Source organism: Priapulus caudatus, unplaced genomic scaffold (genome assembly GCF_000485595.1).
Source record: "Priapulus caudatus unplaced genomic scaffold, Priapulus_caudatus-5.0.1 Scaffold303, whole genome shotgun sequence".
In the NCBI taxonomy this organism is placed as follows: domain Eukaryota; kingdom Metazoa; phylum Priapulida; class Priapulimorpha; order Priapulimorphida; family Priapulidae; genus Priapulus; species Priapulus caudatus.
The window spans coordinates 185,392-210,469 of NW_014577364.1; the positions used below are offsets into that span (position 1 = coordinate 185,392).

General features: G+C 43.8%; 1 protein-coding gene across 1 annotated transcript in view; it reads left to right on the top strand.

Annotated features, from left to right (window-relative positions):
• The window catches only part of LOC106808769 (sodium/potassium/calcium exchanger 4-like), an 85,503-nt gene that overhangs the window by 49,055 nt on the left and 11,370 nt on the right, over nucleotides 1-25,078 (top strand). The window contains exons 6-8 of the mRNA XM_014811614.1: nucleotides 3,060-3,134; nucleotides 19,052-19,131; nucleotides 21,104-21,207. Coding sequence (XP_014667100.1) covers nucleotides 3,060-3,134; nucleotides 19,052-19,131; nucleotides 21,104-21,207 — 259 coding nt within the window. The remainder of the gene's footprint in view (nucleotides 1-3,059; nucleotides 3,135-19,051; nucleotides 19,132-21,103; nucleotides 21,208-25,078) is intronic.

The window sequence follows — 25,078 nt, forward strand, 5'->3', positions numbered from 1 at the left end:
TTCGCATCAAACGCAACCGCTACGCATTTACGGCGCGCGCTGGGATCGTAAATCGACCATGTTCTTCTAGCGCTTGCTTGTTAGTGCTACCCGGCTCGGTTTTAGAGCTGTCGAGGAGTCGCCGGGGATATGAGTCATGGCTGCTTTAGATCTAGCTCTAGGACCATAGCCCTTCGCTCCGCCACAGGTTCCTGTAAATCACAACCAACTCCGTATCTCTCACATACAACATTATACATCGTCACCATAATCTAACCCGATACTATTCCTATCACGGATAGCCGTTCTGCTAAGTAGCACTGGTAGGTTTGACCCATTTGAACATTTCGTGGTTAAATTTACAGTGACAGAGTGACAGACCCAGAGGCTTGACTGTGACAGTTAAATTTTTAAATGATAATTTGTTTAAGCTGCTTTAGATCACGATGGCGCGCGCGGGTCGGAGGCTGCAGCATCGGACTAGTCCAGACTTTAACATATGACACAAGTACATGCACATACGCACCCCGTGGTGGATCGATGCGCGCGTGGGGCTAAGCCGAATACTCAGCCACCCAGACACATTTCCGTCGTATTGACGTTTTCCTTCTCCATGTCGGTCTTGGAGGCGACTCGCCGTCCAAATTCGTTGCGCGATGCTGATATGAAGATATATCCGTGACTGGCGACTAGCGGAAAGGTAGCCGGGAAACGAGCGGCACTCCGAGAAACAGGCAGGCAGACAGACAATGATACAAAGAGACAGACAGGTAGATAGATAGACAGACAGACAGACAGACAGACAGACGGACGGACGGACGGACGGACGGGCAGGCCTTCGGGCGGGTGGACGAACGAACGGGCGGGCGGGCGTTTGGGTGGGCGGACGGACGGACGGACGGACGGACGGAAGTACGGACGGACGGACGGACGGACAGACGGACGGACAGACAGACGGACAGACAGACAGACGGACAGACAGCCAGACAGACAGACAGACAGACAGACAGACAGACAGACAGACAGACAGACAGACCCACAATATCGGTTGCTCAAGCGACACTGCTTGCCGTTTATACAACCATCAGCTATATACGTACGGATTACGGACTTTACGCGCTGAACCCTAACCTATTCAGATGAGACAAAGTGCATGCGCATATACAGATCCACGCCGCACGTTTGATGTGCCATGCATATTTAATACGGCGAAATTTTCACGGTCTGAAATGAAATAATTACAGCCTTTCTGTGGCCGAGTAAACAATTATCGAGGCCGTAAAGGCGGATAAAAATAGTATGGAGCGAGAATTTGCTCGCCCGTAAGCCGTCTCGCGAGGTCTTGCCTAACATCGGATGCTTGCACAACTAATCATATTTTCGGTTGTGTGCGGTGCCTGCAGTGAAGCTAATTAGCTTTCTGCTGCTTCCGTGTGTGAAGCTAAAGTGCTACGACCGTTAATCGGTTACGCAAACGTTCGCTTCTCTCGCCGCTCTGCAGCATGTGCTCCTATTTTACACTTGTGCGCCTGCGTCTTGTTCGTGTTGCCGTGAACTGCGGAGGTTGCCAAAAAGTTACAGCGCAAAAATTTCAATTGTTATTATCTGTTTCAAATGCAGATTTATTCAGTAACGCTAAATTTCATAATATCAGAGATTTTATATACCGACAGGGCATCTGTGTCTTTAGTAATAGCGCTATATTAATGCTTGTGCGCCATGGCACCGTGCGTGGGCATTAGCATTATACCAGAAGCTGGCATGCCATTTCAGACGCTAAAATATTAACGCTGATATATATATACATAATATATTAGTATATATATATGTATATATATATATACATATATAGCACCGCAAGGGTGACTATTAATCGTAGATGCTGTTTCATATCGTAGAAGTTAACGCTGCAGAATAGAGGTTGATATCTATATTGAAAATGGTCTTCACAGGAGGGGTACTCGCTATAGTAACTGATGGCGTGCTACATAACAGAGTCATCTGTGGCCTTATCGTTTTAATCAGTATAATACCGTAGAAGCGCTCGGCCATCTTCCCCGAGTCGCATGACAACTTGGAATGCACCAATCAAAACGTGTGTCAGTTTCACTCAATTACTCGAACACGCTTGATTTATGATTCTCACGATCGTGTGGAGTGTGGTAACGTTACAGCACTACACTGTTTTCTAGCGTGACGTCACGTGGCGCCCCTAACGCTGTTAACAGCAATACGCGGCCAACACGGTATAATTGCGCGAAAGTATACTAGTTCACGTAAACACGATGATATTTCTCAGATAGATAAGATGGCTCGTGGACTAAAACAGTGTCCTTTCCTCCGGTAAAAGAAAATATTTTCTCGGTCATGAAGCAGCAGTAGTTCAGTACGACCATACGCCACCCACTGCTTATTTCGTTCGAGGTCACAGCTGGCTTCTCATGCGGCTAGCTAGCTACAAGGTGCAAGGACAAGTGGCAAGGGTGGGCTCGCATGAGCACTTCGCGTGATTCGCTATCGATTACGTGATAGCAGGCGAAAACGAGCTTGTCTTATTAGTGGAGCAATTTAGGATTACGATGCGTGAAGATGTCTATAATGACCCCCTTAAGTTTAAAATACGGAATCGGCATTATTACGCGTTATAGTTAAGTCAACGCTTTCGCATTTTTGATTATTTTAGGAAATATTTCGCGTGCTTAGTTAATAAGATCATGTTGCAGTAGAATTTTGTTAAAAGATGTACCTTTGATCGACGTATAAATTGTTGACACTTCCTTAATGTCGCACAGCAGTAAATTATTTCTCGTTGCTTTCTGTCATTGAAGTTATAGACACGAACACGCCCGCCTACCTGCACGCACGCCCGCACACACGAACGCACACACGCACAAACATCATATCAATGGTATAGCACACACATAGTTAGGCAAAGACATAATAAATAATAAATAAATGACGTCAATGTATAATATATATTATCGTGTACTATATTTATGATATAAGTATTATGTTATCATATGTATTATTATTTATAATGTAAATACTTCAATGTATAACATATACGTACTGATTTGCAGAATGTCAAGCTGACATGGTGGCCTCTCTTCAGGGACAGCGCCTTCTACTCTGTGTCTGTTATTGTTCTTATCGTGGTAAGTATCCGTAAAGGTAAGGTTAATAAAAAAAATTAATTAATTAAATTTAACTAGCGTTGTGAAGATTCCTCTCAGATAATGGGTTATTCGACGCCGAAAATCGCATTACTTTTATAGCTACGACAAAACACAAACATGTACGCAGATACGCACGCACGCATGCACACACGCACACGCACGCACCTATACAATAAGCGTAACAAACACATATACAAAGATTTTGAGCACTATGAAACAGGATAATTAATACTGTCCAGTCTGTGTATGCAATCACGCATTGATTGATTGAGTCATATCACTAAGATAACTAGGGGCGCTTAATGACAGATATTTCTAGGCCGACGCTCATTTCGTTTTTTTATATATACGTAATTGCGCGATTTCTATATGACGAAGAAGTGTGTATGTACTGACATGGCGTAATACATCGATGTATGGATGTAAGCGGTAAGGCAGTACCGTGTGTCCGTGCGTAATCTCACGAAGCCTCCTGACAGCAATCATCCATGATCAACTCTTGAATGCCGTTACCAGGATTCTAATGATGCATGCATATTTGGTAGCAACTTTAATACGCGCAAGCTTATGACACCACGCGGTGAATTCGAAACGGGTTTCCCTAATGCGTCACACACCAACCTAATTGAACCTATACACGCCAGAAAATTCCGATTTTCAGCTACCGTCTAATAATGTGTAGGTAGTAGCTATGTACTGTCAATCAAGTTAGTGCGATGTGCGCGTCAACAATGTTATATACGGTTGTTGGGCGCGTCCTCATAATCATTTGCGCAGAGATTCTGTCGTTACGTTGTTGCAATCTAAATTGCAATATGCTGTAGGCCGACGTCAGTGTGCTTGCGATCTCATGTTTCGACTCATTTGGTTGTGGGGTGTCTTAGTTTAGGCAGGTGTTCTCATGATTTATCACGGGTGTTGCTCCCAATGTCTCTCGGGCCTCTGCGACGTACAAGAGGGTCCGTCATCAGCTGGTGTCACGACGTATATCAATGCGAATAAATGACGAGATAAAAGCTATAATAATTACCCCGTAATAATTATTGATTAATATTACGATACAACAACAGCGCGCGTTGATAGAAACACATTCGCACTGGAGCAGTTTTCTTAGTTATATCAGACAACGGCAGATGTTGTAAAGTCACAGATTTCATGAGAGGCGATTGCGAACGAATGCGTTTTCGTTCAATGATGGAACATGCGTACAGGTAGGTACATGTCCATATTTAGCTTCCATACTCGTCCTATAGTACCGCTATTGCAACATATATCTTATAATTATATGCTTTGTATCCGTAATATTCAGCTGGCGGCAAAAATACATACCGCGTCTGAGATTTCGTCCATGTGGTCTACGTTTTAAACGGACCATTTTGATTCAGTACATTCATGTCAACTATGTGCATTCTATGTATAATAATGCTCAACATAAGAGGAACTATTGTAGCTATTTCATTGTCAAATAATAGTGATAAAAGTATCTCGAATAATGACAGAGCATACTAGAGCATATATGGCAGGAGAGTAGCAAAAATGGTCTTAATGAAACTTCTCGATTTGTTATGTAACTACATTCTTTTAATCGATATGAGAAGCTATGTCGAACAGATTGGGTTTGTCCCAGACTTGTCTTCTAAGATTTAGAGTTGTCCTAAATTCTGAATTTTTTGTGATTACTCTTCATCATGAAGAGTTTACACTAGGACTACTTTTAAGACTACTCCTCGGTCTGGTAATGACGCTCTCACTGGTCACTCACTATTATGGGTGAAAACCCTGGCGAGTTTCCTGTTAACCTGCTCAACCGCGCAATGTCAAACGATAGAACCTTTTTATCGCGCAGTGATCTGTACACAAGCAAATGCTGCATGGCTCGGTAACCACTCGAAATGATGCCCACGTTAGCTCATGCGGGATATAATAGTACACTGGTGTAGAATATACAATGTCCTTGCCGGTTTCGTGTGCAAATACACCAGCCGTCCGTGGTTTCGCCAAACCTTAATTCAGGGTCTAATCTACGCATATCGATTAGAAATTCCATTTCTTCCGTATTTATTTAGGATATGTAGCGTAGAAAAAGCAGACGATGGCGTTGTGTATACAGCGAGCAGATGGATAGCAGCACAGAATGAAATCAGATACTAGCGATTCATGGGTAGCTATTTATAGCGCTCTCCATGCGACAATCTTCTTAGAATCACCCAATTATTCCTTTTATTCCCAATAGAATCACTATCATACAGGGTATGTATTATATGCAGCATTATATTTTATGCAATTTCGGCCCGTTATGAGAGAAACATGAATTTTGTGGCCCAAGGAAATGTTTCCCGAGATCGAGGTTCGATGGTAAGATGGAATTTCAAGGATGGATGATATCGATAGAATATTGACATCAGGCGATATTAGTGTTTATTACAAATTACAAATGCGGTATTTTCCGAAGCCATATAACACGTGAAATGGGTTATAACATGCAAATATGTGTACGCGTGCATGAGTGCGTGCGTGCGCGTGTGCGTGCGCGTGTGTGTGCGTATGTGTGTGTGAGGGCCTGCATACGTGCGTGTGTTTGTACGCGTGTGTAGAACATTGTAATACAAAATTAGTTCAATTCATTGCTGCTGGTCTGTGCACGTTGACAATTCTACACACATATCTGGCTAGCTTTTTCTAATGGAAACAGCCATGGTAATGAGCATAATTATTCCACACACGTATTTCCCGTGTATATGTCAGATGCTATAGTTAGACGAAGATCTACTTCGTCATACTAGGTACCCTTGTCTTTCGTACTCGAAAAACGACCTAAAGTGTTCCTACGCAACTGACCCTTTCTCAGGGAAATAAGACGAAAAAATCCTTACGGTATGAACTCATGAACATGAAACAGATTGAAAGATTACAGGTACTAGTGTCGAAGTACGAAGTGGCATCGCATCGGAAATAACCATAGTCAGGGATCATCAGATGATAACATGGAGTAGAAGCGCATTTATATACTCAATTAGATGATGCTATGCATGACAGCTGTTTCCCAAAGCAGCCTCGATAACATTAATGTGTAGAACAATTTCATGGGTTCAAACAAGAAAGTTTAGTAACAATTTAGTATTCACTGTTATGGGCACTTGCGTAATTTAAATTAGATAAAAAACTTTTCGGTCGTGGGCAAACGCGAAACGTTTTTTAAACACTCGTTGTCGTTAATCTGGACATAGAGCACGTAACGTGTGTAATACAGACACAGAGCACGTAACGTGTCGTAATACAGACACAGAGCACGTAACGTATCGTAATACAGACGCAGCACGTAACGTGCCGTAATCCAGACACAGAGCACGTAACGTGCGTAATACAGACACAGAGCACGGGCTAACGTGTCGTAATACAGACACAGAGCACTGTAACGTTGGCCGTAATCGCAGACACAGTGAGACCGTAACCTGCCGTATACAGACACGAGCACGTAAGTGTTCGTAATTACAGACACTGCACGTCAACGGTGCTGATTAATCCAGACAAGAGACATAACGTTTACCGTCACATACGAGACACAGAAGCGCATGTAACGTGTCGTAATTACAGACACAGAGCACGTAAACGTGTCGTAACCTACAGAACACAGAGCGCGTAACCGTACCGTAATACAGACACAGAGCGATGTAACGTGCGTAATACAGACACAGAGCAGCGTACGACGTAAAGCAGAAGACAGAGCACGTAACGTGCCGTAACTCCAGACACGAGGCAGCCACGTAAAACGTGCCGGTTATATACAGACACAGACACGGTAACGTTGTCCGTAATACAGACACAGAGCATTGATAACGCCGTAATACAACACACAGAGCACGTAAACGTGCAGGTAATACCAGACACAGAGCGTAACGTGCCGTGAATACAGACACAGAGCACGTAATCGTGCCCGTATACAGAGTTACCAGCAGCAATAACGTGGTCGTAAATACAGACACAGAGCACCGTAACGTGTCGTAATACAGACACAGAAGCACGATAACGTCTCGTGACCTTAGAGATATCACGTGGAGCGTTGTCCGCGAGGCCTAGGAGAGGATCTTCGTAACGTCGTCGTACCTTTAGGAGAGGTCACATGGACCGTTCCTTGATCTTAGAGAGATTCAGTAACGTGTCGCCTGAGCCTAGAGAGATTCACGTAACGTGTCAGCTGACCTAGAGAGATCACTGTAACGTGTTCGACCTAGAAGAATCCTTATCGTCTGGTGCGTGACCTAGAGGATCACGTTAACCGTGGCCGTACCGTAGAGAGATGCACGTAACGTATCAGTGACATAGGCATAGATCATGTAACGCCACCCCCCCAACCCCCTCCTATCGTGACATAGCATAGGATCACGTAACGTGTCGTGACGATAGCATAGATCATGTAACGTAATCGTGACATAGATAGATCACTGTAACGTATCGTACCTAGAGCGACTCACGTGACCGTGTCGTTGAGCCTAGCAGCGATCACGTGACGTGTCGATGAAACATAGAGATGCGATCACGTGACGTGTGTCGTGACCTTAGAGCGATCACGTGACGTGTCGGTGAACCTAGAGGCCATCACGTTGACGTGTCCGTTGACCTAGAAGCGATCACGTTGACGTGTCCGTGACCTAGAGCGATCACGTTTGACGTTGCGTTGGACCTCGAATGACTAATTAAACGCTACTTGTGTGTTCTGTTTCAAGGCTCTGAATATGATTTGTTTCGTGCCCGGTAATAGTGCCTGCGTTTTCTCGGTTTCCGGGTAGAGCGCAAGTATTAGCGAACGCGATAAGACTTTCCGATTCAGGCCACTCCAGGTTCTGGAACGCCTTAAATGGTCACTTCGTAGGGCGTCTATTAATATCATAAAATCCTCTCAACTCGTTACGGTGGTGTATGTGGGCGCTTATCATTTATATGACGAAGGGCCTATTCTGTTAGAGTAAACGCCTATTAGATCCGCAATCCGATACAAAATATATACGTAACCATACCCCGCTGGCGACTGCGCGTCAATCAGGCCTGCGTTGAGCTCCGCGTTTCTCGTTCTCACGCTTCCACTACAAATAACAACATCACTTATACATTCGGCTTACGCCTCGTGGCTTGTTTGTTCTCTGGACACGGGATCGACGTTTACGTAGAGGTGACTATTGGTGAGTTTTGATTGCTAACTGCATTGAAGCCTCGTTTGCTAGGCTCGGCGCAGCAATCACACGCGTTAGAGTGCCGCCTTTACGCAGTAGTCTTCGGTTTTCGTATATTATTCTCTGCTTTCTCTATTGACGGACAATCTACGCATACGTCTAATCGTTAATTGCTTATTTACTTATAAAATTCAAAGCCATGTTCTCGTATTTACCCTAGTGGCATTGATAATGACATCTAACATTAGTTCTGTCTCCTGTGGATCGGGAATTGCTATTACTGCCATTCAAGCAGATGCGTGCATGCGTGTGTCGCGCGCGTTGACTTGATTTGCCTTAGTGGGTGTGGCAGTGCTATGAGAAATGTGACGTGATTGCAGTAACATACTCGAAGTTCAGTTATGGTAGTCTAAATTACGCTTGCGCTTATTATTAATAATAATAATAATAATTATTGAGGCTTGGCGGAGGTTATGTTTTAACCGGCGGTGTCTTTGAGTGTTGCGTTTGTGTGTTTTGTGGCGGTTTGGTGTGATTGTTACTATGCACGTTTTGCAGATTCGACTTCTCCGCTGAGCGGTGCGCTGGGCTGTAGACCGATACAAACACGGCAACACCAGGCTAAGGGCAACCACAGTCTCCCCCACCGTGCGCACGGCTTGCACTAATCCCGGATCCTATTTAATTATTTAATTAATAATTAATTAATTAATTTTATTCCACTTAATTAATTAATTAATAAATAAGACACAATTGTCCACATGAGAGAATTCAACGCTGCCTTGCGGAGGTCTGTGCTCTCGAGTGCTCTAGTTACTATTATTATTATTGGCTGATATTCATTGCGTTACCCTTCCTAATTCCAGAAGTAAATTTGCCCACCTATATGCATCCTAACGGTGTCCTTACTAGCGGGCCTCTTGAATTAGTTTTGTCGCACTCACGTGGACACAGCGCGCGAAGGATATGTCGTAATATACGCTTTCTTCGCATCAAACCGCAACCGCTCACGCGCATTTACCGCGCGCGCTGGTTTCGTAAATCGACAGTTCGGTTCTAAGCGCTTGCTTGTTAGTGCTACCCGGCTTCGTTTTTAGAGCTGTCGAGGAGTTCGCCGCGGGGCGATATGCAGTCATGGCCTGCTTTTAGCATCTTAGCTCTAGGACCATAAGCCCGTTCGCTCCGCCCACAGGGTTCCTGTAAAGCTCACAACCAACTCGTATCTCTCACATTACAACATTATACATCGTCACCATATCTAACCCGATACTATTCTACACGGGATAGCCGCTTCTGCTAAGATAGCACTGTACGTTTTGACCCATTTGACAACATTTCGTGGTTAAATTTACACGTGACAGAGTGACAGACAGAGGCTTGACATGTGACAGGTTAAATTTTTAAATGATAATCGTTTAAGCTGCCCTTTAGATCACGATTGGCGCGCGCGAGGTCGGAGGCTGCCCAGCTCAGGACTAGTCAGACTTTAACATATGACGACAAGTACATGCCATACGCCACCCGCGGATGGGATCGATCGCGCGTATGGCTAAGCCGATACTTCAGCCACCAGACACATTTCGGTCCGTATTGACGTTTTCCTATCATCCATGTCGGGTCTTTTGAGGCGAGCTCGCCGGCTGCCAAATTCGTTTGCCCGATTGCTTGATATGAAGAATATATCCGTGACTGCGCGACTAGCGGAAAGTAGCCTGGAAACGAGCGGCACCCGAGAAACAGGCAGGCAGACAGACAATGATACAAAAAGCGACGAGACAGGTAGATAGATGAGACAGGTACTAGATCAGACAGACCAGACACACGTACGGACGGACGACGGACGGGGCAGGCCTTCGGCGGCTCGTGGCACGAGACGATACGGCCCGGCCGGGCGTCCTTGTGGTGGTAGCGGACGGTCCACCCGGCCACGGAGCGGACGAGCGAAATACGCGGACGGACGGTACGGAGCAGACCGGACGACAGACGAGACAGACAGCAACCAGACGCAGACAGAACAGACAGACAGACAGACAGACACGATCAGGGAGGACAGACAGACAGACAACAACACAATATCGTTGCCTCAAGCGACACTGCTGCGTTTAATACACCATCGCTATATACTACGTACGGTTACGCCCGACCTTACGCGCTGAACGCCTAACCTACTTCAGATGCTAGAACAAAGTGCAGCGAATTACTACAGCATCCACGCCGCACGTTTGACATCCGCCTTGATGCCTGTCATATTTAAGTACGGCGAATTTTCACCGAGTCTTGAACATGAATAATTACAGCCTTTCTGTGCCGGCGGCGAGTAAACATTATCGAGGCCGCTAAGCGGATAGAAATAGTGATGGCAGCAGAAGAACTTTGCTCGCCCGATAAGCCTGTCTCGCGTGAGGTCTTGGCCTAACATCGGGAATGCTTGCCCACAACTAATCAATCAGTTCTTTCGGTTCTGTGTGGGTGGCCGTGCAGGTGAAGCTAATTAGCTTTCGCTGCCTTCCGGTGTGTTGAAGCCTTAAAGTGCTGACGACCGTTCAAGATCGGGTTTACTGCAAACGTTCGCTCTCTCGCCGCTCTGCAGCAATGTGCTCGCTATTCTTACAACTTGTGACGCCTGCGTTCTGTTTCGTGTTGTGCCGTGAACTGGCGGAGGATTGGCGCAACAAGAATTACAGGCAAAAATTTCAGATTGTTATTATCTGCTTCTTTTCAAATGCCACGATTTATTCGAGGTAACCGCTAACATTTCATCAATATCAGAGTATTTTACTATACCTGACAGGGGCATCTGTCTGTCTTTAGTAATAGCGCTATATTAATGGCTTAAGGTGCGCCAATGGCACCGTGCGTGGGCGATAGCATTACTACCAGAAGCCTGGCATGCCACATTTTAGACCGCTACAATAGTAACGATCGATATATAGTATACATAATATTTATTAGTATATATATATGTATATAGTAATATATATACCATATATAGCACCGCAGGGTGACTATAATTGCGTAGGATGCCTGTTTCACTATCGGTCAGAACGTTAACGCCTGAGAAATAGAGTAGATGATATACTATAATTGGAAATGGTCTTCACAGGGAGGGTACTCGTTATAGTTTAAGCTGAGGCGGTGCTACATTTACGAGAGTCCATCTGTTGGCTTATCGTTTTAATCAGTACTCAATACCGTTAGACGGCGTCGGCCACTCTTCCCCGGAGTCGCATGGTGACCAACTTCGGAACTGCACCAATCAAACAAACTTCGTCGTTGTCAGTTCACTCAATTACTGAACACGCTTGATTCTTTCATGATCGATGCTTCACGATCGTGTGGAGTGTGGTAACGTTTACAGCACTACACTGTTGTTCTAGCGCTTGACGCGTTACGCTGGCCGCCCCCTAACGCTAGGTTAACAGGCAATACGCGGCAAACACCGGTTACATGCTGCGAAGTAACTACGTTCCACGGAAACACGATGCATATTTCTCCAGATAGATAACGATGGCTCGTGGACTAAAACAGTGTCCTTTCTCCGGTCTAAAGAAAATATTTTTCTCGGTCATGAGCCAGCAGAGTTAGTTCAGTACGCGCCATACGCCAACCACCTGCTTATTTCGTTCGGAGGTCACATGCTGGCTTCTCATGCGGCTAGCTACGCTACAAGTGCAAGGACACAGTTGGCAAGGGTGGGGCTCGCATCGAGCATTTCCGGCGTGATTTCGCTATCGATTACGTGATAGCAGGCGAAAACGAGCTTTCTTATTAGTGGAGCAATTTAGGATTACGATGCGTGAGATGTTTTAATGACCCCCTTAAGTTTAAAATACGGAATCGGCATTATTACGCGTTATAGTTAAGTCAACGCTTTCGCATTTTTTGATTATTTTAGGAGAATATATTCGCGTGCTTAGTTAATAAGATCTGTGTTGCAGTAGGAATTTTGTGTAAAAGATGTACTTTTTTGATCGACGTATAATTGTTGACACTTCCTTAATGTCGCACAGCAGTAAATATTCTCTTGTCTTTTGTATTGAAGTTATAACACGAACACGCCCGCCTACCTGCACGCACGCCCGCACACACGAACGCACACACGCACAAACATCCATATCAATGGTATACGCACACCATAGTTAGGCAAGACATAATAAATAATAATAATAATGACGTCATGTATAATATATAATTATTCGTTACTATATTTATTATATAAGTATTATGTTATCATATTTATTATTATTTATAATGTAAATACTTCAAGTTATAACATATACGTACTGATTTGCAGAATTTCAAGCTGACATGGTGGCGCTCTCTTCAGGGACAGCGCCTTCTACTCTGTGTCTGTATTGTTCTTATCGTGGTAAGTATCCGGAAGGTAAGGTAATAAAAAAATAATTATTTAAATTTAACTAGCGTGTGAAGATTCCTCTCAGATAACTGGGTTATTCGACGCCGAAATCGCCATTACTTTTATAGCTACGACAAAACACAAACATGTACGCAGATACGCCGCACCGCATGCACACACGCACACGCACGCACCTATACAATAAGCTAACAAACACATATACAAAGATTTTTGAGCACCTATGAAAACAGGATAATTAATACTGTCAGTCTGTGTATGCAATCACGCATTGATTGTATTGAGTCATATCACTAAGATAACTGGGGCGCTTAATGACAGATATTTCTAGGCCGACGCCCTCATTCGTCTTTTTTATATATACGTAATTGCGCGATTTCTATATGACGAAGAAGTGTGTATACTGACATGGGGCGTAATACATCGATGTATGGATGTAAACGCGGTAAGGCAGTACGTGTGTCCGTGCGTATCCCACGAGGCCTCCTGACAGCATCATCCATGATCAACTCTTGAATGCCGTATCCAGATTCTAATGATGCATGCATATTTGTAGCAACTTTAATACGCGCAAGCTTATGACACCACGCGTTGAATTCGAACGGTTTCCCTTAATGGTCACACACCAACCTAATTGAACCTATACACGCCAGAATTCCGATTTTCAGCTACCGTCTAATAATGTGTAGGTAGTAGCTCTATGTACTGTCAATCATAGTTAGTGCATGTGCGCGTCAACAATTTATATACGGTTGTTGGACGCGTCCTCATAATCATTTGCGCAGAAGATTCTGTCGTTACGTTGTTGCAATCTAAATTGCAATATGCTGTAGGCCGACGTCAGTGTGCTTGCGATCTCATGTTTCGACTCATTGGTTGTGGGGTGTCTTAGTTTAGGCAGGTGTTCTCATGATTATCACGGGTGTTGCCCCAATGTCCCTCGGGCCTCTCCGACGTACAAAGAGGGTCCGTCATCAGCTGGTGTCCGACCGTATATCCGTCTGTCTGCCTATCTGCCTGACTGCTTGCCTGTCTGCGTGTCTATCTATCTGTCTGTATGTCTGGCTGTCTGTCTGTTTATCTATCTACCCATCTATCTATCTATCTCTATTCTATTATCTTCTATCTATCTATCTATCTATCTATCTATCTATCTATCTATCTATCTATCTATCTATCTATCTATCTATCTATCTATCTATCTATCTTATCTATCTATCTATCTATTCTATCTATCTATTTATTTATCTATCTATTTATCTATCTATCTATCTATCTATCTATCTATCTATCTATCTATCTATCTATCTATCTATCTATCTATCTATCTATCTATCTATCTATCTATCTATCTATCATCTACTATCTATCTATCTATCTATCTATCTATCTATCTATCTATCTATCATATCTATCTATCTATCTATCTATCTATCTATCTATTTATCTATCTATTTATCTATTTATTTATCTATTATCTTATCTATCTATCTGTCTATCTATCTATCTATCTATCTATCTATCTATCTATCTATCTATCTATCTATCTATCTATCTATCTATCTATCTATCTATCTATCTATCTATCTGTCTGTTTGTCTGTCTGTCTATCTATCTATCTGGTGATGTGTGCGTGCGTGCGTGTGCGTGTGCGTGCGTGTGTGTGTGTGTGTATGTTAACAAAACATGACATGTCGCTGCAGAGTCGCACACATGGGATTAGAATTACGCGGCAGTCGTTTTCCTGCGGAATTACGCGTGTGAAGCTGAGCATTGTGAATGCTGAATCTGAGAGATTCGCTTCCATCTCTTCGCGCTCAAACTGCCACGGTCAGTTTATGTACATATATGTTACGTAAATATATATATATATATATATATATATATATATAGAGAGAGAGAGAGAGAGAGAGAGAGAAAGAGAGAGTGTGAAAAAGATGTAGGTAGGTAGATATAGATAGATTGATGGATGAATGAATAGATGGACGAATAGATAGATAAACATGTGTACATGCGTGTGCGTTGTGTGCGTGTGCCGTGCGTGTGCGTGTGCGTTGTGGCGTGTGCGTGTGCGTGTGCGTGTGACGCTGTGTGTGTGGCCGTGTGCGTCGTGCGTGTGCGTTGGCTGCTGTGCGTGTGCGTGTGCGTGTGTCGTGTGCGTGTGCGTGTGCGTGTGGTGTGCGGTGGTCCTGTGCGGCGTGTGCTACTGTGTGTGTGTGTGTGTGTGTGTGTGTGTGTGTGTGTGTGTGTGTGTGTGTGTGTGTGTGTGTGCGTATGTGTCTATATTCGTGTGTGCGTGTGTGTGCGCGCGTGTGCATGTTCGTGTGTGCGTGTGTGTTCGTGCGTGCGACTAGTGCGTATATACCCGAACAAGCTTGTCGTCGGTCAAACACATCTTGTGATCAGAGTCGACGTCCACGCGAACAGAAATTGAAATCCCGTCCGAGACTCACAAAAGATTAGCGTTGATATAAAGCTTTGAACTGAGAAACCCGCACCGATGCCTATAGAGACGGCTCGCAGATATCACCAAGATGATAAGGAATGCTCGCCGAGAAACCCAGCTATGCGCATTAAAAGGATTTATATGAGGTAATCAGCACAAGTGCCACGGTTCGGCGTGATTATGATGGCAGTCCTGTGCTCGCTCACTATTCCCTAGGTATTTGCGCGCGCGTGGCATTTAACGCTGATAGGCAGCCAAGCTTCCCTCACATCCCAGAGCGGAGGCTGAGGCGCGCCTACATGTGCGGTTGTAGGTGTGTCTATATACACAAGGATCGTAAAGAATCGCGCACCGGTGACACAACGTTCGTGGCAAACCCGCGAGCTTTCCGGGAACGATGATTTCATAGAAAATTATGTCGAAAGGAGCACCTACGTGTTTTATTTGAATTCACGATTTATAAAGTTTTCTAAAAATACGTATTTTGTCGCTAGAAAATAGTTGAAATATTCAAATTTAAATTCATTGTCATAAATCAATAAATTCATTTTCCTTGTAATCCATAATCACAATGATTCTGGCCTGTGGCAATTTGGGACGGTAGTTCTTGCGTCTCTAGCTCCGCCCGCGTAGCCATCCGCTCCCGCTACGTCTGTACGCCCCACAGTGTTCGCGGAAATGGCAGGGAATCTTACTAGTGCCGCCGGTCGCGTATTTGTGTTTCTGGTTCGTTTGCGTTCGATAAACTGCACAATCTGGTCAAGTTATAGTAAGTTGATTTTCATTTGCGAGTGGATAACTAACGTCAGGACTGCCATTGTGCCGGCGGTGGTTGCTACAACTTGGCCGGCCATGCAAAAATTCGCTGCCTTTCCCAGCACTGTGGTTTACATAGCCCTGTAGCAGGCTAACGGATGGAGCTAATCCACTCTCAATTTCGCAAGTGGGTATATGCAGACAACCACCTTTGCTCGGATTTCCGGATAGAATGTAACGATGCACCAACAATTTAATATGACTGCTATCACGAGCTAATAATATCTAAGCTTCTGTGGCGCCAGCGGTCACATATTGATGTACAACCCAGTCGATGCATCATGCAGAAACTGTTATGAAAGTTATGGTAGACACAATTCTAGAATGTCCTAACCTTTACTTAGTAATCCAACTTGGCAAATCATAGACCTATAATAGTCATACGCTTTACGCTGGATTTTGACAGCGGACCCTAATAAATTATAAAGACTAGGTTAGAGACGCGCGGTTTCCGAATAATTACACCAATAAATCCGTAGCAGAAACTCACAGCGCTCTCAGTTGATGCTTCGCGTGAAACTGGGCATTTATTTGCTGCAGCGGTATGAGCGATTATCACAGACTTCTAACTGTAATCAACAAGGCTCGCTGCTTCTTCTGTCAACCAGTGTTTTCGCAGCGTCTACGCGAACACTTGCTACGCCGATAAACGCACCCGTGTACATCTTTGAATATAGTAGTACGTTTTCGTACTTCTATTCTCTTATAGTTATCTTCTTCTTCTTCTTATTGCTCTTCTTCTCCTTCTTCTTCTTCTTCTTCTTCTTCTTCTTCTTCTTCTTCTTCTTCTTCTTCTTCTTCTTCTTCTTCTTCTTCTTCTTCTTCTTCGTCTTTCTTCTTCTTTCTCCTCTTTGTTGGCGTCATCGTCGCCTTCATCTGCTTCTATAGAGAGCATCTAACACACGCGGTTTTTATCCGCGTTCGTAATGGACTCACACAGGTGGCACGTCTGCGCTATTGAGATGTCTGACATGTTATCGCCTAATTCGTCGAGTATAGTGAAAAGAGCAAGAGGGATACCAGCGAATAGAAGCTCTAGTCTGCTTACTACTATACTATACAGTAGTTAAGCTCTGCTCATTCGTGTAGAAACGCGCAATTTGCCATAGATTTAATTATCCATAGAAGATCTACAGCTGCGTGGGTATAGATGCACACAGCTAACAACTGCGCCACCGTTGAACATACCCGTCTAACCATTAGGTAAGACGTACACTAACCTATCCGAGTCAACTCAATATTCACAGCCGCCCTCGTGCTCGCATCACATCTCACAATGCGCAGAAAGCAGATGAGGTAGCTGGATGATCTAATTCTATAATTTTCATCTAATTACCCACCATCTGCTGAAGCTGCACAGACGCACCTGCTTATTATCCCCTCTGCTCCTCTACGTTTCTGCTTAGAGGTGCCAGTAGAGTACCAGCTGAATGGTGCAGTACATTACCACGAAGCGGAAAATCCCCTATTCGGGGAACCGCGGAACATCAGTAGAACACTGAAGTCTGAACGCCATCGGTGACGTTCTGTAGGTACTGAGCGTTCGTTAATACAACTATACATACTATACAACTATACAACTATACATGTTCATATACTACGCAAGCGAGTCACGTAGTTCCGCAAAATTTAGTAGTTTACGTTATTCGGTTGACTATGTAGGATTGATGAGAAATAGTTATCTCGGGATTTATAGCAACAGAAAACTTCATGTTCTCAATATATATATATTGAGATATATATATATATATTGTGTGTGTGTGTGTGTGTGTGTGTGTGTGTGTGTGTGTGTGTGTGTGTGTGTGTGTGTGTTGTGTGTGTGTGTGTGTGTGTGTGTGTGTGTGTGTGTGTGCGTGTGTGTGTATATATATATATATATCGATTTTCGCGCACAAACGCGCGCGTATAATATGTGCTACGTGCATATGTTACTGCATGAGTGCTTGAGTTTGCCCGCTTGAGCACTATATATCGTTGCGCCCACCCCAGGCTGCCGGCTGACTTGTGAACAGTCTGACCCTGCAGTGGGTGAGCGTTCGTCCGACATCGGTTTCATTTCGGTTCGGGACCATTTCAACCAAATGAGATTCCAATGGGTTCGGACCCAAGGACAGTCTCGGTGCAACCGTAGTGGAATATTACCGCGGAGTTGCAGCACGAGTCTGCATGGAGAGTCTGCCCATAATGGTGACGGCTTTCTTGAACGATCCGTTAATATGACTGGTCTGGTACAGGTCATATTACGCGCATACCCTCTATAATTCATGTCCATGGGTTAATGTGGCAGTTAGATCTGATACTAGAATACAATATGAGCGTGCCGTAAAATGTGACATATCGTTGACTGTCTAAGCTTTCTTCTAGGCTAGCTAAACACGGTGCATCGCTGTGCATACCACGTATCCTTTAGCTATAATATTATGCGCACATACTGATATTGGCTTGTGCTAAATATACGGCTCATATGAAATCTTTGAAAAGAAATCGATTTCCTATGATGTTGTGTGGCCTTACAAAGGTGATTTCCTGAAGATTTTTATACCCGTGATTTTTGTAAATGCTAGAATTACAGGGTTTCTAGACTTGTTTAAGACGAACTCCCAAATCCAGTGGTGCTATACCGTTCACCGCACACACCAAAGATTCTTTACAACAAGAACAATCACTTACGCTGCCAAATGTACTGCAAAATTTACGCTGTAAAATAAGCCGCCAGTTTTCTAGATTCAGTTCACTCGCTATGACCGTCGGGCCGCGACGTTATCCCAATAGTACTTAAAGTGAGCGGACTGAAACTACCAGGGTCCGTCCATTTCCGAAAGTACTTTTTTTTATATTCCGGTAGACGAATGACGAATACTCGTAAAGAGTTTTGCTGGGCTCGTAAATCCGCGCGGCTACGCACGCTCTTGAGTGCAATTTCTGACTGCGACTGCAATTGAAATCTAACGAATGTACGCGCAATAATAATAAAATAATGTAATATATTTATAGAAAACATTTGAAGGTTATCTGTGACGTCATGGGATTTAATTATTAATTACATTAATTAATTTAGTGTCGGCTATAAACGTCACCGCGTCTGTTGCAGGTGATATACGACGGTGTGGTCACGTGGGCGGAGTCGGTAGCGATGCTCGCCATCTATGCTATGTACATCCTTATAATGAAGTAAGTCTATATTACAAATAACATCTAAAAGCGTACGTGCGTGGGTGTGTGGGTGACCGTGTGGGTGTGTTTGCGTGTGCATGTGTGCAGGTATATATATATATATAATTCCCTATTATCTACTCCTGATATATATATATATATATCAGGAGTAGATAATAGGGAATTATTACCTACTTCTGATATAATACTAATAGGCCTATTATCTACTCCTGATATATATATTGTTGTGAGGAGAATTGGCAAAAATGCTTCGTGACACCACAGCGTTTATCGGATTTTCGACGCTAATACATTTCTCCCACGACGACTTTCACGCGCAAAGTAAAGGTCAAATAACTGAACGGAGTTTTAGTGAAATGTCGCCTATAAAGGGGATTTGCTTAAAGCAGCTCCCACGTAATTGAACTCGTATGTGTACTAGGTTTCTTATACGATCGCGCACAGAATTCTTTCGCATCTGAGGTTATAGGCTCGTATAATTATAAGAGAAGACCGATGGTTACGGCTTGACAAGTAATTTACGTACAACCATTTAGCCATTCGTTTAAGTTAATAACATCTGATAACAAACATCTTTAATTGTAACTTTGATGTTTCGCAGCTTCTTCATCGCATTTCATTCGTATGTACAATAAAACTCCCTTCGAATAATTAAATTAGATGAAAATAAATTCCAATGTAGAATTACGAGTAAATTACATCACCCAACATGTATAGGCGTTTTTATTAGCATTATAGCATGATAGAAGGCGTGTGACTTTATTTAGCGAGTTCATGAGTCGTGGTGGATCGATGTGGCACTCGCGCGCGCCGCACCCACGCGTACAGACGCGCGCACGCTCGCACGCGCCTTGCCAATAGCTGATTTCCCTCGAAACGCGCGCGATTCTGTTTCCTAATGAAGCTTATTGATCAGAAAGACCGCATGACGCTGGGCACGCAAGCCAACTTTTCTCTGGAAAATCCGCGCAATGGCGACTGAATGATTGACTGGCCCCCACACAGGCACGCTGTCGCACATATTGACGCCGCTAACACAATCGTCAAGTGTGGCTTCCCTGTTTAAACCGTTATACAACGAACGGACGAGCGATTACGACACATTTCGACACTAATTGCCTTATGTTTCGACATAGTGCTTCACGTGTTACGGTTCAGCTTAGTAACGAGTTATTTCGTTTAAACCAAACATGAAGATTAACGTGTTCAACGTATTCGAAGATTAATAGTTTTTGATGTATAGTGACGCGGGTTATAGACTCCTGATAATATATATATATATATATATTATAGTATATATGTTTAGTTAATTGTGCATTGGCACCTAGTTACTGAGTGTGAGGCGGAGAAATGGGTATAATCAGTGACCCGATAAAGCATTTAAATGTATTTATATCTGACGTGTTCATAAAATCATTGGCAAAAAATTGATAAAATGGCAGATTACCCGTTTTAGTGTCATTAACGGTAGCAAAGTTCCATGAATTATGCATTTGACGTTGGATGGTTACCTATTTAAACTATACTAACGTATTAACTGATTGATTACTTCCTGGGCAGACCACCAAGCAACACGGCTTATCAACCAATAAGAATCTTTCTCCATATGCCATATTAACTAAACATAAAGATAAAATATGTAAATTCGAGAACGTCAAGTATCTGTCATCATTAATCAACAATTTATCATTATCAATTGTCAATATTAATATGCATCATGTAACATTTGCTTTTATAAATGGTCACTTTCAATTCTTTGCGGGACTCAGTGTATTCAGTGAGTAACTTACAGTGATGGCCTGATAACAAATATGGTGTCACAATTTGGAATACAGTTTTCTTAGATTAGAATGGTTCCTGAATCAATGAGGTCGACGTGCACCATCATGCTGATTTGCGTTCTTGTAAACCTTGATAGATATCGCGTTCCATAGATTGTTTACTTACTGACCTTCATCCTCCTATTCAGGTTCAACACGAGCATAAGTCGTTATATTATGAAACGTAGAGGTCAAGCAGTAGACGACGACACACCCACGCCCGCACCCACGCAGAACACCCTCCTGCAAACGGGTGAGAGAAAAATATATTACGGAGATTACGGCAAGTGTTACTATATAGAAACTTTTTAATTCTCGTGTGATGTTTTAATATTTGTTTGCACTCGCAAGTTCGGGGCGTCTCCACCACACCGTGCATGAGCAGTCTTCTCGTATTCTTCGTCTTTCGGCGAAGTTTTGCATTTCGAAAGAAATTCATTTCTCGCGCCACGTATCAAACACTTAATTGAGAGCAATCTGAGGCGCATGCGTCGTGCGCAGATCAATGACGAAACGTCTGCCGTATGTACTTGGAAGAGTCATTTGGAACGGCCGGTTATACTTATAAGAGTAAGAGTAATGGCGATGCCGGTGAGGTGGAGTCCCGTACTTAATGGCACGCATGTATCACGTATCAAAGGCTTTCCGAACGCAGCATTTGTCACTTGTTGCTTTTGTCACGCTAACTCTTCTATACAAGATATACTCGCATCCACCGCCTCGCACGTGCTACTGTTACGCTATCTGGGCTCATCGTGAAGCAATGCATGCGTTTGGTCTTTCCGCCATATTTTGTACTCATCTCATGTGCATCGACTTTTCTCACGTATTAGCCACGGTAATCCGCCGCCCGCGTTGCTACGTGCATCTTTTATGGACGTATCAGTTCCGGGTAATTTATGTAAAATAGATTTGACACACGAACATCGAGCGCGGCGCGCGTCGGCTGAAGACACGGCGGGCGGAAAGCGAATATTTTTTCTACACGTTATATCCATTGGGCTCCTCTGATTGGCTGCTTTGATTTGACCACACCATAGATAGTGTTTGGGATACCATAGATAGTATATAAGCCGATTCGGTTTATGGTTAGTGTTAGGGTTCGGGTTCGGGTCAGGGTTTTTGCATCATTCTTTGATATACGGAAAGTGATGCGGAAGTTGATATGCGTATATCAAGCCCAATAGATATAACGTGTAGTAAAAAAAAAATCGCGGGCGGGAACGGTCGTCATCGTCGGATCGAACTTCGCCGCATAACATAGAAAGACACACACCTACACAAACACGCTCTCTCACTCACACACACACACACACACACACACACCCACACACACACACCCACACACATCCACATACCCACACACATCCACATATCCACATACCCCACATACTGCGTACATGTGTGCGTTAGTGCATTGGGTTGATCAATATAAACATTCACGCAACACTACAGCACAACACTGTTCTTTGTTAAATCGCTGAATTTGATTGGCATTGTAGATGACCGGAAGCAACCATATAGCCCAGCTGGGCAAATAAGTAAGAACCTTATTAGGAAGTAAACCTACTCTAGCTTACACGTGTGTACACCACGGGTGTATTTAGATAGGTGGTGTACAATAGTCGTATAGTCGTACAGGCACTGTAGACGCAGGCTACAATAACGCTAGTCGCCAAGTCGTAGATCCTTCGTTAGTGCTAATTCCCATGTTGGAGAACTAATCTTCCTCTAGCTCGCCGCTTCGTGCTAACAGTATTAAAGGTTGTAGTAATAGTAAAGTAGATTACAATGGCAATCCGCGCTTAGTGCTTAGTGAGCGTGACAAAACAGCGTTTATGAGGTTTGAGAGTGTAGCTGGTAGAGATAACATTTGTGACGCTAATCCCTTATTTTTGATCGATTAACCTGTATTTATTTGATAAGAAATCAGAATTTATAGTATTAGTGTATTAATTACACCCAGTCACCGTATTTTACAGACAAACCAATCAATCACTGCAGAATCGCTAGTTGCAGCTGCCAACCCCCATTAGAGGGGAAACCCAATTACAGTAAGCGTTTGTGCATTCACAGTCATTGATTAGTATATGCTACTTGTAGCCAGTTTCTTCAACGAGTATGTTTGCCGACATCAATGTGATTCAACATCCAAAAAACCCATTATGCATCCTATTTTATTTCGAATAGTTAACAAAAGTTTCTTTGATCGCAAGAATAGGTAAAATTGATACAGTCTCATCGATATTGAAAATATACAACAAGCCATGTCTAAACACTGCTTTATAGCTCATACATATACGCGTAAAATACAATAATACGGAAGTATTGACTGATGATGATAGCAGCGGTAGAAGGAACTTCGAACGGGTACGCAACGGAATTACAATGCTTACTATGGATACCTACGTCACGTACTGAAATTAAGCCTTTGCCATCTACGTCTCCATTACGAAACGGTGACGAGAACGTATAGACAAGAAGACGAGAAAGTGGTCGTAAATGTAGACAGGAACGACGCTAACAAGCGGAGAAAATAGGCCATGTGCTCTCACAGACGGCATTAATGGTTCTTTTTAAACAGATCTCTTTACACGCACGGGCGGTGTTTTTCTCCCGTTGATTAACATCTAGCGCTATATGCATGTGCGCGAAGAGCGTCTATATGCGTGTGGGCGGATGGCTGCGGCAGACGCCCTATGTTAACGTATGCTCAGCCGGACGGAAGAGAGGATGCGTTTACGTATATTGATTTTCCACGCCGGCTTGGGAGTTTTGAAATACAGCAGACTAGGCTAGAGTGCAGAAAAACGCGCGCAACAGTATTCATTCGCACGGGTTTTTTCAAATGGCGACCGCGTCGCTTTTACGTGGGTGAGCGGAAATCAAGCCGTGAGCAAGCAATCATGATTTATTCAGAAGAGATACGGATAATTACCATCGACGTCCTCTAGAGAGATGATTATATTATGTACTGTTTTAAAAACAACTAAAACATTCAGCCGACCGAAACCAACTCAATTCAACGCTTTCCCCCGTGACACCACAGCGTACCTTTCTAAACCAGTCAACAAGCTGAATACGACACTTGCGAAATTAGGACGCCGCACGCATCTGGGGTGTCACGTAACTGTAGAAACACCGGCAGTTGATCGCAAGAGGAAGCGATAGAGTTATTTTGAGTTTCGCGAACTGTTTAACTGCGCACTGCAACGAAATTTGTTTCGCCCGCCCACATCTATATTCGCCTCAGCCGTTACGGCTCCTAGACGGTGTTACCGGCATGCATTCTTTATGTACGCCGCGTCGCTGCAGGTATACCCATAGCGCGTATAACGGTGCGCGTTTGGTGTACAGGGGATCCATATAACCGGCTGGATTCACATCGCACGAGATCATGCGGTAATGATTCGTCGCTTCAATGCAGACATGGACGGCAGTAGGTAGACGACAGACAGCCACGTCGGTCATAGAGCGACTCCCTGCAGGTGCAAACGTCACGTGGAATCCTGTCGACATGACACGGCGGCTAGCGCAAACAATGCCGATCCTAGATCAATTCTATTTCATTGACTCTGTGAGTCTGTGTACATACACGAGACGAGCGCACGCGAGAGCGAAGCGTAGCTCCCTTAAGTCAATTACATTCAGTTTGCACAAGAGTGTTCGACCGCCTATATGGCTTCCGAGCTATGCGGCAACATAACGTAATTAACGGCGCGTATGGATTAATAGACGCGCGTGATATCAGTTACTTTCGAGGACGGCTGTATGCTTGCGACGTGCGTATAATTAACGTTCAAATAAAAGTGCAACGGTCTTTGTAGGAGTAACATGAAGTGAGTACTGAAGTAGACCACAGGAGGATATTGTTGGTGAAACTCGGAATGCCTACAATACGAGTGGAACGCTTTGATCGAAATGCTCGAGTGTACATTGAATCAAGAGCTAATAATACCTAAGGCATTATTAGCTCTTGATTGAATGTTTATATACACTATCACTATACGCCACGGAAACGCACACACGCGCGCACACACACACACACACACACACACACACACACACACACACACACACACACACACACACACACACACACACACACACACACACACACACAC